This window comes from Columba livia, unplaced genomic scaffold, assembly GCF_036013475.1.
Source record: "Columba livia isolate bColLiv1 breed racing homer unplaced genomic scaffold, bColLiv1.pat.W.v2 Scaffold_409, whole genome shotgun sequence".
Lineage (NCBI taxonomy): Eukaryota > Metazoa > Chordata > Aves > Columbiformes > Columbidae > Columba > Columba livia.
The window spans coordinates 32,172-47,456 of NW_027043446.1; the positions used below are offsets into that span (position 1 = coordinate 32,172).

The window sequence follows — 15,285 nt, forward strand, 5'->3', positions numbered from 1 at the left end:
CCTCCGCTCATTAGCTACCGTGACGGGCTACGTCCCAGCGTCCGCTGCGGTTGGCGGTTCTGCCCCGTCCCTCAGGCCGGCGCTCGCTGATTGGCTGCGGTGGCGGCGTGGGGGCGGGCCCGGGCGGGGCGGGCGCCGCCGCGGCGGAGGGCGGAGGAGCCGAGAGGAGCGGACGGAGCAGCCCCGGCCCGGCTCAAGCGGCCGCCGCGGCCGCCATGGAGGACGGAGTCTATGGTAGGCCCGGCGTGGGGAGGGAGGGGGCGGGAAGAGCCGCCGATTGCCCCCCTGGAGCAGAGCCGAATGGGGGTGGGGGGGTGTCGCTACGGTGGCCGCGTGGGGCCGATTCCGCGGGGTGCGGTCACGTGAGGGGCCCGCGGCGTTACCGGGGGGCTGGTGGTCACGTGACAAGGCCGCACCGTTGCGGGGGAAGGGGGGTGTGTGTGTGTGTGAAACCATTCAATGTCTGGGAGGGGGGCGTGGCTGTGAGTTCCAAAGCCACGCCCCCTATTTGCCCAGACCACGCCTCCATCTGGCGGCCCGCCCCTTTTGCACGTGGTGTTGGATCGGGGCGGGGTTTAAGGGGAGAGGAGGCGGGGCTTGGGGTAAAAGGGGCGGAGTTATGGCAAAGTGGGCGGGATTAGGGCCCAGGGCTCTGGGGCAGGGGTTGAGAAGGGGCGGGGCCTTCAGAAGGGGGTGGGGCCTTGTGGAAGGGTGGGCGGGGCTTAAGGAAAAGGGGGCGGGGTTAGAGCCCCAGGGCTCCTGACTCTGGACCAAGGGGCAGGGGGTGGAGTCTGCAGGAAAGGGGCGTGGTCTACACAAAAGGGGTGTAGCCTGCAGACAGGGGGTGGGCCTGTGGGGAAGGGGGCGGGGCTTAAGGAAAAGGGGGCGGGACTAGAGCCCCAGGGCTCCTGACTCTGGAGCAAGGGGGGGCAAGGGGTGCTTTGGGGGCAGTGGGTGGAGCTCGCAGGAAAGGGGAGTGGCCTATGTAAACGAGGCGTGGCCTGCAGGCAGGGGGCTGGGCCTCGCTGCAGGGTGGGCGTGGCTTAAATAAAAGGGGGCGGGGTTAGAGCCCCAGGGCTCCTGACTCTGGACCAAGGGGGGGCGAGGGGTGCTTTGGGGGCGGTGGGTGGAGCTCGCAGGAGAGGGGCGTATCCTACACCCAAGGGGCGTGGCCTGCAGGCAGGGGGCGTGGCCATGACCCCCACCACGCCCCCCCAGTGCCCCCCGACCTGACGGCGGAGGAGCGGCTGGAGCTCGAGAGCATCCGGCGGCGCAAGCAGGAGCTGCTGGGCGAGATCCAGCGGCTGCGCGAGGAGCTGAGCGAGGCCATGAGCGAGGTCGAGGGGCTGGAGGCCAACGAGGGCAGGTGGGCCCCCAAAACACCCCAACCACCCCCCCACAACCTCCAGACACCCCCCTGAGGCTCCAAAATACCCCCCCAGACCCCCTAATATCCCCCCTGGAACCCCAAATAGCCCCCAAATAACCCCCCATTGACCCCAAGCACCCCCCTGGAACCACCAAGCACCCCCCTGGAACCTCCAAAGACACCCTGAGGGTCCAAAATATCCCCCCAGGACCCCAAAATATCCCCCTTGGACCCCCAAATAGCCCCCTGTGGCTCCAAAATATCCCCCCATTGACCCCCAAATATCCCCCCATTGACCCCCAAATATCCCCCCAGGATCCCAAAATATCCCCCTTGGACCCCCAAATAGCCCCCTGAGGCTCCAAAATACCCCCCTAGACCCACAAATATCCCCCCATTGACCCCAAATATCCCCCTGAGGGTCCAAAATACCCCCCTAGACCCACAGATATCCCCCCTGGAACCCCAAATAGCCCCCAAATAACCCCCCATTGACCTCAAGTATCCCCCCTTGGAACCCCAAAATATCCCCCTTGGAAGCCCAAATATCCCCCTGAGGCTCCAAAATACCCCTCAGGACCCCCAGATATCCCTCCATTGACCCCAAATATTCCCCCTGGAACCCCCAAATAACACCCCAGGATGCGCAAAGATTCCCCCCTGGAACCCCAAATAACCCCCTGAAGCCCCCAAATATCATATCCCCTCCTAGTACCCCCAAAATAACCCCCTGGCACCCCCACTATCCTCTGGCACCCCAAATACCCCCCCAAGGCTCCAAAATCACCTCCAGGACCCTCAAATACCCCCCCTGAACCCCAAAACCCTTCCCTCAAAACCACTCTCAGACTTGGGGGTCCCCCTTGAACGTCCCCCCTTAAACCCGCAGCAAAACCCTCCAGCGGAACCGCAAGATGGGGATGGGCCGCAAGAAATTCAACATGGACCCCAAAAAGGTGAGGGGCTCCCGGACGCCTGGGTCCCCCCTTCCTGGGGATGGATCCTGGGGACCCGGCTCCCTGATTTTTGGGGGGTTTTGGGGTTTTTTTGGGGTGCAGGGGATCCAGTTCCTGGTGGAGAACGAGCTGCTGCGCCACACGGCCGAGGACATCGCGCGGTTCCTCTACAAGGGCGAGGGGCTCAACAAGACGGCCATCGGGGACTACCTAGGCGAGAGGTGGGGCTTAGGGACGGGGGCGGGGCCTCCTGGGAGGGGGCGTGGCTTGATAAAAGGGGCGGAGCTTCCCCACCCCCCCTTAGTATTTAGAACCAACCCCTTGGTTTTAGGCTGAGGATACTCTGGGTGATTGACAGCGGGTGGGTGTGGCTTCCTGGGAGGGGGAGTGGCCTCGTGGGATGGGGCGTGGCTTCAAAAATGGGTGGAGCTTCCCCAAGCATCTCCTTAGGAATTTGGACCAACCATTTGGTTTCAGGCTGAGGATGCTCTGGGTGATTGACAGTGGGTGGGTGTGGCTTCCTGGGAGGGGGAGTGGCCTCGTGGGATGGGGCGTGGCTTCAAAAATGGGTGGAGCTTCCCCAAGCATCTCCTTAGGAATTTGGACCAACCATTTGGTTTCAGGCTGAGGATGCTCTGGGTGATTGACAGTGGGTGGGTGTGGCTTCCTGGGAGGGGGAGTAGCCTCGTGGGATGGGGCGTGGCTTCAAAAAGTGGGTGGAGCTTCTTCAAGTGCCCCCTTAGGAGTTTGGACCAACCATTTGGTTTCAGGCTGAGCATGCTCTGGGTGATTGACAGGGCATGATTGACAGTGGGTGGGTGTGGCTTCCTGGGAGGGGGAGTGGCCTCGTGGGGGCGTGGCTTCCTAAAAGGGGTGGAGCTTCCCAAGCCCACCCTTAGTATTTGGGACCAGCCTTTTGGGTTCAGGCTGAGGATGCTCTGGGTGATTGACAGGGCGTGATTGACAGGGGGTGGGCGGGGCTGCAGTGGGCGGGTCCTGGCAGTGATTGACAGCCGGGCCCCGCCCCCAGGGAGGAGTTCAACATCGGGGTGCTCCACGCCTTCGTGGATCTGCACGAGTTCACCGACCTCAACCTGGTGCAGGCGCTGAGGTGGGGGGTCCTGGGGGGGATTTGGGGGGTCCTGGAGGGATTTGGGGGGTCCTGGAGGGATTGGGGGTCCTGGAGGGATTTGGGGTGTCCCAGGTGGATTTGGGTGGTTCGGGGGGTGGATTTGGGGGGTCCCGGGTGGATTTGGGGTGTCCCAGGAGGATTTGGGGAGTCCCGGGAGGATTTGGGGGGTCCCAGGTGGATTTGGGGGTCCTGGGGTGATTAGGGGGGTCCTGGGAGGATTAGGGGGTTCCAGGGGAATATTTGTGGGTCCAGGGTGTTATTTGGGGGTTCCAGGGGGATATTTGGGGTCAATGGGAGGGGGGAGAATTTGGGGGTGCGCTGGAGAATTTGGGGTCCCCCCCCAGACAGTTCCTGTGGAGCTTCCGGCTGCCGGGGGAGGCGCAAAAGATCGACCGGATGATGGAGGCGTTCGCCCAGCGCTACTGTCTGTGCAACCCCGGCGTGTTCCAGTGCACGGGTACCCAAAAACACCCCAAAACACCCCAAAATGCCCCCAAAACACCCCAAAATGCCCCCAAAACACCCCAAAACACTCCAAAAACGCCCCAAAAACACCCCAAAACGCCCCAAAACACTCCAAAAACACCCCAGATATCCCAGCGCTACTGTCTGTGCAACCCCGGCGTGTTCCAGTGCACAGGTACCCCCAAAAACACCCCAAAAACACCCCAAAAACACCCAAAAACACTTCCCATTGACCCCCAAATATCCCCCCCTTGGAACCCCCAAATATCCCCCCTTGGAACCCCAAATATCCCCTCATTGATCCCATATAACCCCCTCATTGACCCCAAATACCCCCCCTTGGAACCCCAAAATATCCCCCTTGGAACCCCCAAAGAACCCCCCCATTGACCCCCAAATCCCCCCATTGTCCTCATATATCCCCCTGGAACCCCCAAATATTCCCCCATTGACCACAAATATCTCCCTGGAACCCCCAATGTCCCGCCATTGACCCCCAAATAACCCCCCCATTGACCCCCAAATAATCTGCCATTGACCCCCAATATCCTCCCATTGACCCCCAATATCCCCCCATTGACCCCCAAATAATCTCCTATTGACCCCCAATATCCCCCCATTGACCCCCAAATTATCTCCTATTGACCCCAAATATCCCCCATTGACCCCAAATATCCCCCCATTGACCCCCAAATCCCCCCACTGACCTCATATATCCCCCTGGAACCCCCAAATATCCCCTCATTGACCACAAATATCCCCCTGGAAACCCCCAATGTCCCCCCATTGACCCCCAAATAACCCCCCCATTGACCCCCAATATCCCCCCATTGACCCCCAATATCCCCCATTGACCCCCAAATAATCTCCTATTGACCCCCAATATCCCCCCATTGACCCCCAAATTATCTCCTATTGACCCCAAATATCCCCCCATTGACCCCAAATATCCCCCCATTGACCCCCAAATCCCCCCATTGACCTCATATATCCCCCTGGAACCCCCAAATATCCCCTCATTGACCACAAATATCCCCCTGGAAACCCCAAATATCCCCCATTGACCCCAAATATCCCCCCATTGACCCCCAAATATCCCCCCATTGACCCCAAATCCCCCCATTGACCCCAAATATCCCCCCATTGACCCCCAAATAATCTCGTATTGACCCAAATATCCCCCATTGACCCCCAAATCCCCCCATTGACCTCATATATCCCCCTGGAACCCCCAAATATCCCCCCATTGACCCCCGAATCCCCCCATTGACCCCAAATATCCCCCCATTGACCCCCAAATAATCTCCTATTGACCCCCAAATATCCCCCCTTTGACCCCCAAATATCCCCCCTTTGACCCCCAAATCCCCCCATTGACCTCATATATCCCCCTGGAACCCCAAATATCCCCTCATTGACCACAAATATCCCCCTGGAAACCCCCAATGTCCCCCCATTGACCCCCAAATAACCCCCCCATTGACCCCCAATATCCCCCCATTGACCCCCAATATCCCCCCATTGACCCCCAAATAATCTCCTATTGACCCCCAATATCCCCCCATTGACCCCCAAATTATCTCCTATTGACCCCAAATATCCCCCCATTGACCCCAAATATCCCCCCATTGACCCCCAAATCCCCCCATTGACCTCATATATCCCCCTGGAACCCCCAAATATCCCCTCATTGACCACAAATATCCCCCTGGAAACCCCAAATATCCCCCCATTGACCCCAAATATCCCCCCATTGACCCCCAAATATCCCCCCATTGACCCCCAAATCCCCCCATTGACCCCAAATATCCCCCCATTGACCCCAAATAATCTCGTATTGACCCCAAATATCCCCCCATTGACCCCCAAATCCCCCCATTGACCTCATATATCCCCCTGGAACCCCCAAATATCCCCCCATTGACCCCCGAATCCCCCCATTGACCCCAAATATCCCCCCATTGACCCCCAAATAATCTCCTATTGACCCCCAAATATCCCCCCTTTGACCCCCAAATATCCCCCCTTTGACCCCCAAATCCCCCCATTGACCTCATATATCCCCCTGGAACCCCCAAATATCCCCTCATTGACCACAAATATCCCCCTGGAAACCCCAATATCCCCCCATTGACCCCCAAATCCCCCCATTGACCCCATATATCCCCCATTGACCCCAACCCCCCCCAGTCCCCTGCCCCTCCAGGCCCCCATCCCCTTGTCCCCCCACATCTTTTGCCCTCCCCTGACCCCCACATTCCCCCCTGAGCCGTGGGGTGTCTCCCCGCGTTTTGGGGTCCCCCCCGTGACCCCCGTTTCCCGCAGACACGTGCTACGTGCTGTCCTTCGCCGTCATCATGCTCAACACCAGCCTGCACAACCCCAACGTGCGGGACAAGCCCTCGGCCGAGCGCTTCGTGGCCATGAACCGCGGCATCAACGACGGCGGCGACCTGCCCGAGGAGCTGCTCCGGGTGGGCGGGGCCTGGGGGCGTGGCCTTGTGGTGGGCGGGGCCTGGGGGTGTGGCCTGGGGAGGGTGGGGCCTGGGGAGGGGACCTAGGGTGACCGGATGGGTGGGTCACTAATGGAGAAGTGCAGAGGGAGCTGCTGGGGGGCGTGGTCTGGGGGTGGGCGGGGCATGGGGGGTGTGGCCTGGGGATGGGCGGGGCCTGGGGTGTGGCCTAGGTTGGGCGTGGTGTGGGGAGGGGCCTTGAGTTGGGCACTACTGGAGAAGTGCAGAGGGAGGTGCTGGGGAGGCGTGGCCTGCGGGGGGGGGGGCGGGGGGCGTGGGCAGAGGTGGGCGGGTCCGGGGGTGTGGCCTGGGGAGGGTGGGGCCCTGGGGAGGGGACCTAGGGTGAAGGGATGGGTGGGTCACTAATGGAGAAGCGTAGAGGGAGCTGCTGGGGGGCGTGGCCTGGGGGTGGGCGTGGCCTGGGGGGTGTGGCCTTAGGGTGTGGCCTGGGGGTGGGCGGGACCGGGGGTGTGGTCTGAGGTGGGCGGGTCCGGGGGTGTGGTCTGGGGAGGGTGGGGCCTGGGGTGTGGCCTGGGGAGGGTGGGGCCTGGGGCGGGGACCTAGGGGGAAGGGATGGGTGGGTCACTAATGGAGAAGTGCAGAGGGAGCTGCTGGGGGCGTGGCCTATGGTGGGCGTGGTCTAGAGGGGTGCGGCTTCAGGGGTGGGGCGGGGCCTTCTGGTGAAGGGATGAGGGCTCAGTAATGGAGAAGTGCTGGGGGAGTGGCCTATGGGGGCAGGGCCTGGGGGAGTGGCCTATGGTGGGTGGGGCTTGTGGCTCTGTGGGTGTGGCCAATCACTGTGGGTGGGGCTCGTGGCTATGTGGGCATGACCAGTCACTGTGGGTGGGGCTTGGGTTCTGTGGGTGTGGCCAGTCACAATGGGTGGGGCTCATGGCTCTGTGGGTGGGGCCTGTCACTATGGGAGGAGCTTGAAGATTTGTGGGCGGGGTCAGTCACTGTGGGTGGGGCTTGTGGCTGTGTGGGCGGGGTCTGTGGCTGTGGGTGGGTCCGTGGGCTGTGTCCAGCCCTGCAACCTTGCAAGGGGTGTGGGAGGGAGTGTTTCCTTTGGGGTGGGCGTGGCCGTGGTGGGCGTGTCCCGCGGCTGACCCCGCCCCCCATCCCCCCCCCAGAACCTGTACGAGAGCATCCGCAGCGAACCCTTCAAGATCCCCGAGGACGACGGCAACGACCTGACCCACACGTTCTTCAACCCCGACCGCGAGGGCTGGCTGCTCAAGCTGGGTGAGACACGCCCCCTTCCCGGCCACGCCCCCTTCCCCCCCTCTGGCCCCACCCCTTCTTCCCCGGACGCCTGGGTCCTCCCTGTATTATCTGTCTCTGGCTGCTCGAGCTGGGTGAGACATGCTCCCTGCATGGCCACGTCCCCTTCGTCGGCCACGCCCCTTTTGTTGGACACGCCCCCTTCCCGGGACACGCCCCCTTCCCCAGACACGCCCTCTTCCCCAGACACACCCTCCACCTGTGGCTCCACCCCTTCCCTCTGGCTCCACCTCCTCCTGGCGCACTGGGTCCTCTCTTAATCTCTTGGCCACGCCCCTTCTCGGCCACGCCCCATGTGGCTCCACCCCCTCCCCTGGGTCCCATTGGGTCTTTTCTTAGTCTCTTGAGACACGCCCCCTGCATGGCCACGCCTCCGTGGCCACACCCCCATCCCAGTCATGCCCACCTCCGGCTCCACCCCTCTCTCTGGCCCCACCCACCCCCGGACGCCTGGGTCCTTTCTATTCTCTGTCTCTGTCCCCTCTTTGGCCACTTGGGGTGTCCCCCCCTCCCCAGTTCCCCCTCCCCAGTTCCCCATCAGTTCCCTCTCCCAGTTCCCACTCCCATTTCCTCCCCCATTTCCTCCCCCAGTCCTCCCCCAGTCCTCCCCCAGTCCTCCCCCAGTCCCCCCCAGTTCCCTCCCAGTCCCCCCAGTTCTCCCCAGTCCCCCCCAGTTCCCTCCAAGTTCCCTCCCAGTCCCCCCCAGTTCTCCCCGTTCCCCCCAGTCCCCCCCCAGTCCCCCCCCCAGTTCTCCCCCAGTCCCTCCCAGTCTCCCAGTCCCAGTCCCCCCAGTTCCCCCCAGTGCCCCCCAGTCCCTCCCAGTCCCCCTTCCCATTCCCCCCCCAGTTCCCCCCAGTCCCCCCCAGTCCCTCCCCAGTTCCCCGGGGGTGGGGGGGGCGGTTCCGTGTGGCCGTTACTGACGTTTCCTGTTTCTCTTCCTCTCTCTGTCCCCCCCCATCCCCAACCCCACCCCCATTCTGTCCCCCCCCACCCCCCCCCCCCCCGCTGCTGATGCCCGGCCCGGCCCCCCCAGGAGGTACGTACCCCCCAAAACCCCTCTGGACCCCCCCAGTGTCCCTCCCAACCTCATTGGGGATCCCCCAAGACCCCTCTGGACCCCCCCCAGGGTCCCCCCAACCTCATTGGCCCCCCCAAGACACTCCCCCCCCCAAAGTCTCTGGGCCCCCCCCAGGGCCCCCCAGATCCTTTTTGTGTTCTCATGACCCCCCTGGACACTCCCCCCCCCCCCCCGACCTCATTGGGGACCCCCCATGTCCCCCCAAGACCCCTCTGGACCCCCCCAGGGTTCCCCCAACCTCATTGGCCCCCCAAGATCCCCACCCCCCAAAGTCTCTGGGCCCCTCCCAGGACCTCCCCCGAGCCTTTTGGGACCCCCCCCGACTCCCCCCATTTTTTGGGCCCCCCCCTGACCCCCATGTCCCCCCCAGGCGGGCGGGTGAAGACGTGGAAGCGCCGCTGGTTCATCCTCACCGACAACTGTCTCTATTACTTCGAGTACACGACGGTGAGACCCCCCCCCAAAAATACCCCCCCAAACCCCCCCTGAACCCCCAAACCCCCCCTGAACCCCCAAATCCCCCCTGAACCCCCGTAACCTTCCTGACCCCCTATAACCCCCCATAACCCGTGGGGTCATTTAGGTACCCCCCCCAATGACCCCTGGTTGTCTCTGGGACCCCCCCCAAAAAAATACCTCCCCCAGGGGACCCCCCTGGGAGATCCTGACCCCCCCTGAACCCCCAAATCCTGCCCCCCCATTGTTGTGTACCCCCCCCTTAACACCCCCCCTTTCTCTCTAGGACCCCCCCCCAAAAATATACCCCCCCAACAGGGATCCCCCCAACCTCATTGGGGACACCCCTGTGTCTCTGGGCTCCCCCAAGACCCCCCCCCCCGATCTTATTGGGGACCCCTCAGGTCCCCCCCAGAGCCTTTTGAGGTCCCCCTGAACCCCCTCAGGGCCCCCCCGACCTCATTGGGGACCCCCCCAGGACCCCCCCAGAGGCTTTTGGGGTCCCCCGAACCCCCCCAGGGCCCCCCTGACCTCATTGGGGCCCCCCCCAGAGGCTTTTGGGGTCCCCCTGACCCCCCCCAGGGCCCTCCCGATGTCATTGGGGCCCCCCCAGAGGCTTTTGGGGTCCCCCTGACTCCTCCCAGGGCCCCCCCGGTGTTATTGGGGACCCGCCAAGACCCCCCAAACCCCCCTGGACCCCCCACCCCGAGTCCCTGGGCCCCCCCAGGAGCCTTTTTGGGGTCCCCCCGACCTCATTGGGGACCCCCCCGACCGTGTCCCCCCCCCCCAGGACAAGGAGCCCCGGGGCATCATCCCCCTGGAGAACCTGAGCATCCGCGAGGTGGAGGATCCCCGGAAACCGGTGAGACCCCCCCGGGACCCCCCAGGACCCCCCATGAACCCCCCTGCCCCCCATGACCCCCCATGACCCCCCCTGAACCCCCATAGTCCCCCATGACCCCCCTGAACCCCCAGGACCCCCCATGACCCTCAGACCCCCTGGGGATCCCCCAGGACCCCCCATGAGCCCCCCCGGCCCCCCCATGACCCCCCTGAAACCCCATGACCCCCCTGAGCCCCCATGAACCCCCATAACCCCCCCTGAGCCCCCATGAACCCCCATGACCCCCCATGACCCTCAGACCCCCCTGAGGCCCCCAGAACACCCCCATGAATCCCCCGACCCCCCCATAACTCCCCATGACTCCTCTGACCCCCCATAACCCCCCCAACTCTCCATAAACCCCCATAATCCCCCTGACCCCCCATAACCCCCCGACCCCCTCAGGACCCCCCCTGACCCCACATGACCCCCCATGAACCCCCATAACCCCCCTGACCCCCCCATGCCTGACCCCCCATGAATCCCCCGACCCCCCCATAACCCCCCCACCCCCTCAGGACCCCCTGACCCCCCCATGCCTGACCCCCCATGAATCCCCCGACACCCCCTGATCCCCCATAACCCCCCTGACCCCCCCCAATCCCCTCTAACCCACTCGATCCCCCCATAACCCCCCTGTACCCCGACCCCCCATAACCCCCCATGAACCCCCTGATCCTCATGACCCCCCCTGCACCCCCATAACCCCACATGAAACCACTGACCCCCCATGACCCCCCTGACCCCCCCAATTCAATGTGTCCCCCCCATTTTAACCCTGTCCCCCCCAGCCCCATTTCAATCTCTCCATCCCCACCAAGGGGCGGCTCATCCACCCCCATTTCCCACCCCAAACCCCCCAAAAACCCCCAAAACCCCCCAAAATCAATGTGTCCCCCCCAGGTTGATGTTCCCCCCCCATCTTAATTTGCCCCCCCCAATTCGCTATTCCCCCCCTTTTGATGCCCCCCAGCCCCATTTCCATCTCTCCATCCCCCACCAAGGGGTGGCTCATCCACCCCCATTTCCCACCCCAAAACCCCCCCAAAACCCCCCAAATCCCCCCCAAAACCCCCAAAATCAATGTGTTCCCCCTCACTTTAACCCTGTGTACCCCCCATTTTAATGTGCCCCCCCAATTTGCTATTTCCCCCCCATTTGATGCCCCATTTCCATCTCTCCATCCCCACCAAGGGGCGGCTCATCCACCCCCATTTCCCACCCAAAACCCCCCCAAAACCCCCCAAAATCAATGTGTCCCCCCCCAGGTTGATGTTCCCCCCCCCCATCTTAATTTGCCCCCCCCAATTCACTATTCCCCCCCTTTTGATGCCCCCCCAGCCCCATTTCCATCTCTCCATCCCCACCAAGGGGTGGCTCATCCACCCCCATTTCCCACCCCAAAACCCCCCAAAACCCCCCAAAACCCCAAAATCAATGTGTTCCCCCTCACTTTAACCCTGTGTACCCCCCATTTTAATGTGCCCCCCCAATTTGCTATTTCCCCCCCATTTGATGCCCCATTTCCATCTCTCCATCCCACCAAGGGGCGGCTCATCCACCCCCATTTCCCACCCCAAAACCCCCCAAAACCCCCCAAAATCAATGTGTCCCCCCCCAGGTTGATGTTCCCCCCCCCCATCTTAATTTGCCCCCCCCAATTCACTATTCCCCCCCTTTTGATGCCCCCCCAGCCCCATTTCCATCTCTCCATCCCCACCAAGGGGCGGCTCATCCACCCCCATTTCCCACCCCAAACCCCCCAAAAACCCCCTAAACCCCCCAAAATCAATGTGTTCCCCCTCACTTTAACCCTGTGTACCCCCCATTTTAATGTGCCCCCCCAATTTGCTATTTCCCCCCCATTTGATGCCCCATTTCCATCTCTCCATCCCCACCAAGGGGCGGCTCATCCACCCCCATTTCCCACCCCAAAACCCCCCAAAATCAATGTATCCCCCCCAGGTTGATGTTCCCCCCCCAATCTTAATTTGCCCCCCCCAATTCGCTATTCCCCCCCTTTCGATGCCCCCCCAGCCCCATTTCCATCTCTCCATCCCCACCAAGGGGCGGCTCATCCACCCCCATTTCCCACCTCAAAACCCCCCAAATCCCCCCCAAAACCCCCAAAATCAATGTGTTCCCCCTCACTTTAACCCTGTGTACCCCCCATTTTAATGTGCCCCCCCAATTTGCTATTTCCCCCCATTTGATGCCCCATTTCCATCTCTCCATCCCCACCAAGGGCGGCTCATCCACCCCCATTTCCCACCCCAAAACCCCCCAAAACCCCCCAAAATCAATGTGTCCCCCCCCAGGTTGATGTTCCCCCCCCCCCATCTTAATTTGCCCCCCCCAATTCACTATTCCCCCCTTTTGATGCCCCCCCAGCCCCATTTCCATCTCTCCATCCCCACCAAGGGGCGGCTCATCCACCCCCATTTCCCACCCCAAACCCCCAAAAACCCCCTAAACCCCCCAAAATCAATGTGTCTCCCCCCACTTTAACCCTGTGTACCCCCCATTTTAATGTGCCCCCCCAATTTACTATTCCCCCCCATTTGATGCCCCATTTCCATCTCTCCATCCCCACCAAGGGGCGGCTCATCCACCCCCATTTCCCACCCCAAAACCCCCGAAAACCCCCCAAAACCCCCCAAATCCCCCCCAAATCGCTGTGTCCCCCCCATTTTGATGTCCCCCCCCATTTTGATGTTCACCCCATCTTAATTTGCCCCCCCCCCAACTTACTATTCCCCCCCATTTGATGCCCCATTTCCATCTCTCCATCCCCACCAAGGGGCGGCTCATCCACCCCCATTTCCACCCCAAAACCCCCCAAAACCCCCCCAAACCCCCCAAAACCCCCCCAAATCTCTGCCCCCACCCCCCATTCTAACCCCCCCCCATTTTAACCGTGCCCCCCAGCACTGCTTCGAGCTCTACATCCCCAACAACAAGGGCCAGCTCATCAAGGCCTGTAAGACCGAGGCCGACGGGCGGGTGGTCGAGGGCAACCACGTCGTCTACCGCATCTCGGCCCCCACGCGCGACCAGAAGGACGAGTGGATCAAATCCATACAGTGAGCACCCCAAAATACCCCCCCGCACCCCAAAATACCCCCCAGCGCCCCAAAAATCCCGCCTGAGGGGCCCAATGGGCTGGGGGGACCCAGGCGTCCGGGAGGGACCCAGGCGTCCGGGAGGATGTGGGATCCTGAAGCCCCTCCTGAGGGACCCCCAAACCTTCCTGAGGACCCTAAAATACCCCCCGTACCCCAAAATAGACCCTACACCCCAAAAATCCCGCCTGAGGGGGCCCAATGGGCTGGGGGGACCCAGGCGTCCGGGAGGGACCCAGGCATTCGGGAGGATGTGGGACACTGAACCCTATTCTGAGGGACCCCCAAACCTTCCTGGGGACCCTAAAATACCCCCCCTACCCCAAAATAGACCCTACACCCCAAAAATCCCGCCTGAGGGGGCCCAATGGGCTGGGGGGACCCAGGCGTCCGGGAGGGACCCAGGCGTTCGGGAGGATAGGGGACACTGAACCCCCTCCTGATGGACCCCCAAACCTTCCTGGGGACCCCAAAATACCCCCTGCACCCCAAAATAGACCCTACACCCCAAAAATCCCGCCTGAGGGGGCCCAATGGGCTGGGGGGACCCAGGCGTCCGGGAGGGACCCAGGCGTTTGGGAGGATGTGGGACACTGAAGCCCCTCCTGAGGGACCCCCAAACCTTCCTGGGACCCTAAAATACCCCCCGTACCCCAAAATACCCCCTACACCCCAAAAATCCCGCCTGAGGGGCCCAATGGGCTGGGGGGACCCAGGCGTCCGGGAGGGACCCAGGCGTCCGGGAGGATGGGGGACACTGAGCCCTATTCTGAGGGACCCTCAAACCTTCCTGGGGACCCTAAAATACCCCCTGCACCCCAAAATAGACCCTACACCCCAAAAATCCCGCCTGAGGGGGCCCAATGGGCTGGGGGGACCCAGGCGTCCGGAGGGACCCAGGCGTCCGGGAGGATGTGGGATCCTGAAGCCCCTCCTGAGGGACCCCCAAACCTTCCTGAGGACCCTAAAATACCCCCCGTACCCCAAAATAGACCCTACACCCCAAAAATCCCGCCTGAGGGGGCCCAATGGGCTGGGGGGACCCAGGCGTCCGGGAGGGACCCAGGCATTCGGGAGGATGTGGGACACTGAACCCTATTCTGAGGGACCCCCAAACCTTCCTGGGGACCCTAAAATACCCCCTGCACCCCAAAATAGACCCTACACCCCAAAAATCCCGCCTGAGGGGGCCCAATGGGCTGGGGGGACCCAGGCGTCCGGAGGGACCCAGGCGTCCGGGAGGATGTGGGATCCTGAACCCCCTCCTGAGGGACCCCCAAACCTTCCTGTGAACCCTAAAATACCCCCTGCACCCCAAAATAGACCCTACACCCGAAAAATCCCGCCTGAGGGGGCCCAATGGGCTGGGGGGACCCAGGCGTCCGGGAGGGACCCAGGCGTGCGGGAGGATGTGGGACACTGAAGCCCCTCCTGAGGGACCCCCAAACCTTCCTGGGGACCCTAAAATACCCCCTGCACCCAAAATAGACCCTACACCCAAAAAATCCCGCCTGAGGGGGCCCAATGGGCTGGGGGGACCCAGGCGTCCGGGAGGGACCCAGGCGTCCGGGAGGATGGGGGGACACTGAGCCCTATTCTGAGGGACCCCCAAACCTTCCTGGGGACCCTGAAATACCCCCTGCACCCCAAAATAGACCCTACACCCCAAAAATCCCGCCTGAGGGGGCCCAATGGGCTGGGGGGACCCAGGCGTCCGGGAGGGACCCAGGCGTCCGGGAGGATGTGGGATCCTGAAGCCCCTCCTGAGGGACCCCCAAACCTTCCTGGGGACCCTAAAATACCCCCTGCACCCCAAAATAGACCCTACACCCAAAAAATCCCGCCTGAGGGGCCCAATGGGCTGGGGGACCCAGGCGTCCGGGAGGGACCCAGGCGTCCGGGAGGATGGGGGACACTGAGCCCTATTCTGAGGGACCCCCAAACCTTCCTGGGGACCCTAAAATACCCCCTGCACCCCAAAATAGACCCTACACCCCAAAAATCCCGCCTGAGGGGCCCAATGGGCTGGA

The 15,285-nt window shown here is 62.6% G+C and overlaps 2 protein-coding genes across 2 annotated transcripts in view; both read left to right on the top strand.

Annotated features, from left to right (window-relative positions):
• The first annotated feature begins 80 nt into the window (after positions 1-80).
• On the top strand, positions 81-15,256 carry CYTH2 (cytohesin 2). Its single transcript, XM_065048285.1, has 11 exons — positions 81-234; positions 1,219-1,366; positions 2,259-2,325; positions 2,428-2,546; positions 3,356-3,436; positions 3,802-3,914; positions 6,248-6,396; positions 7,566-7,677; positions 9,165-9,241; positions 10,041-10,112; positions 13,062-15,256. Exons 1-11 carry the CDS (start codon positions 216-218, stop codon positions 13,218-13,220), a joined length of 1,116 nt encoding a protein of 371 aa, XP_064904357.1. The 5' UTR covers positions 81-215; the 3' UTR covers positions 13,221-15,256.
• The window catches only part of POLD1 (DNA polymerase delta 1, catalytic subunit), a 42,350-nt gene continuing 42,176 nt past the window's right edge, over positions 15,112-15,285 (top strand). The window contains 1 exon segment of the mRNA XM_065048288.1: positions 15,112-15,150. Within this exon segment, the coding sequence (XP_064904360.1) occupies positions 15,112-15,150 (39 nt within the window).

Bases quoted from the DNA above. Each gene is read 5' to 3' on its own strand.
- CYTH2 (XM_065048285.1), top strand. The intron at 2,326-2,427 runs GTGAGGGGCTCC...TTTGGGGTGCAG, and splicing joins TCAACATGGACCCCAAAAAG to GGGATCCAGTTCCTGGTGGA. The intron at 3,437-3,801 runs GTGGGGGGTCCT...GTCCCCCCCCAG, and splicing joins AACCTGGTGCAGGCGCTGAG to ACAGTTCCTGTGGAGCTTCC.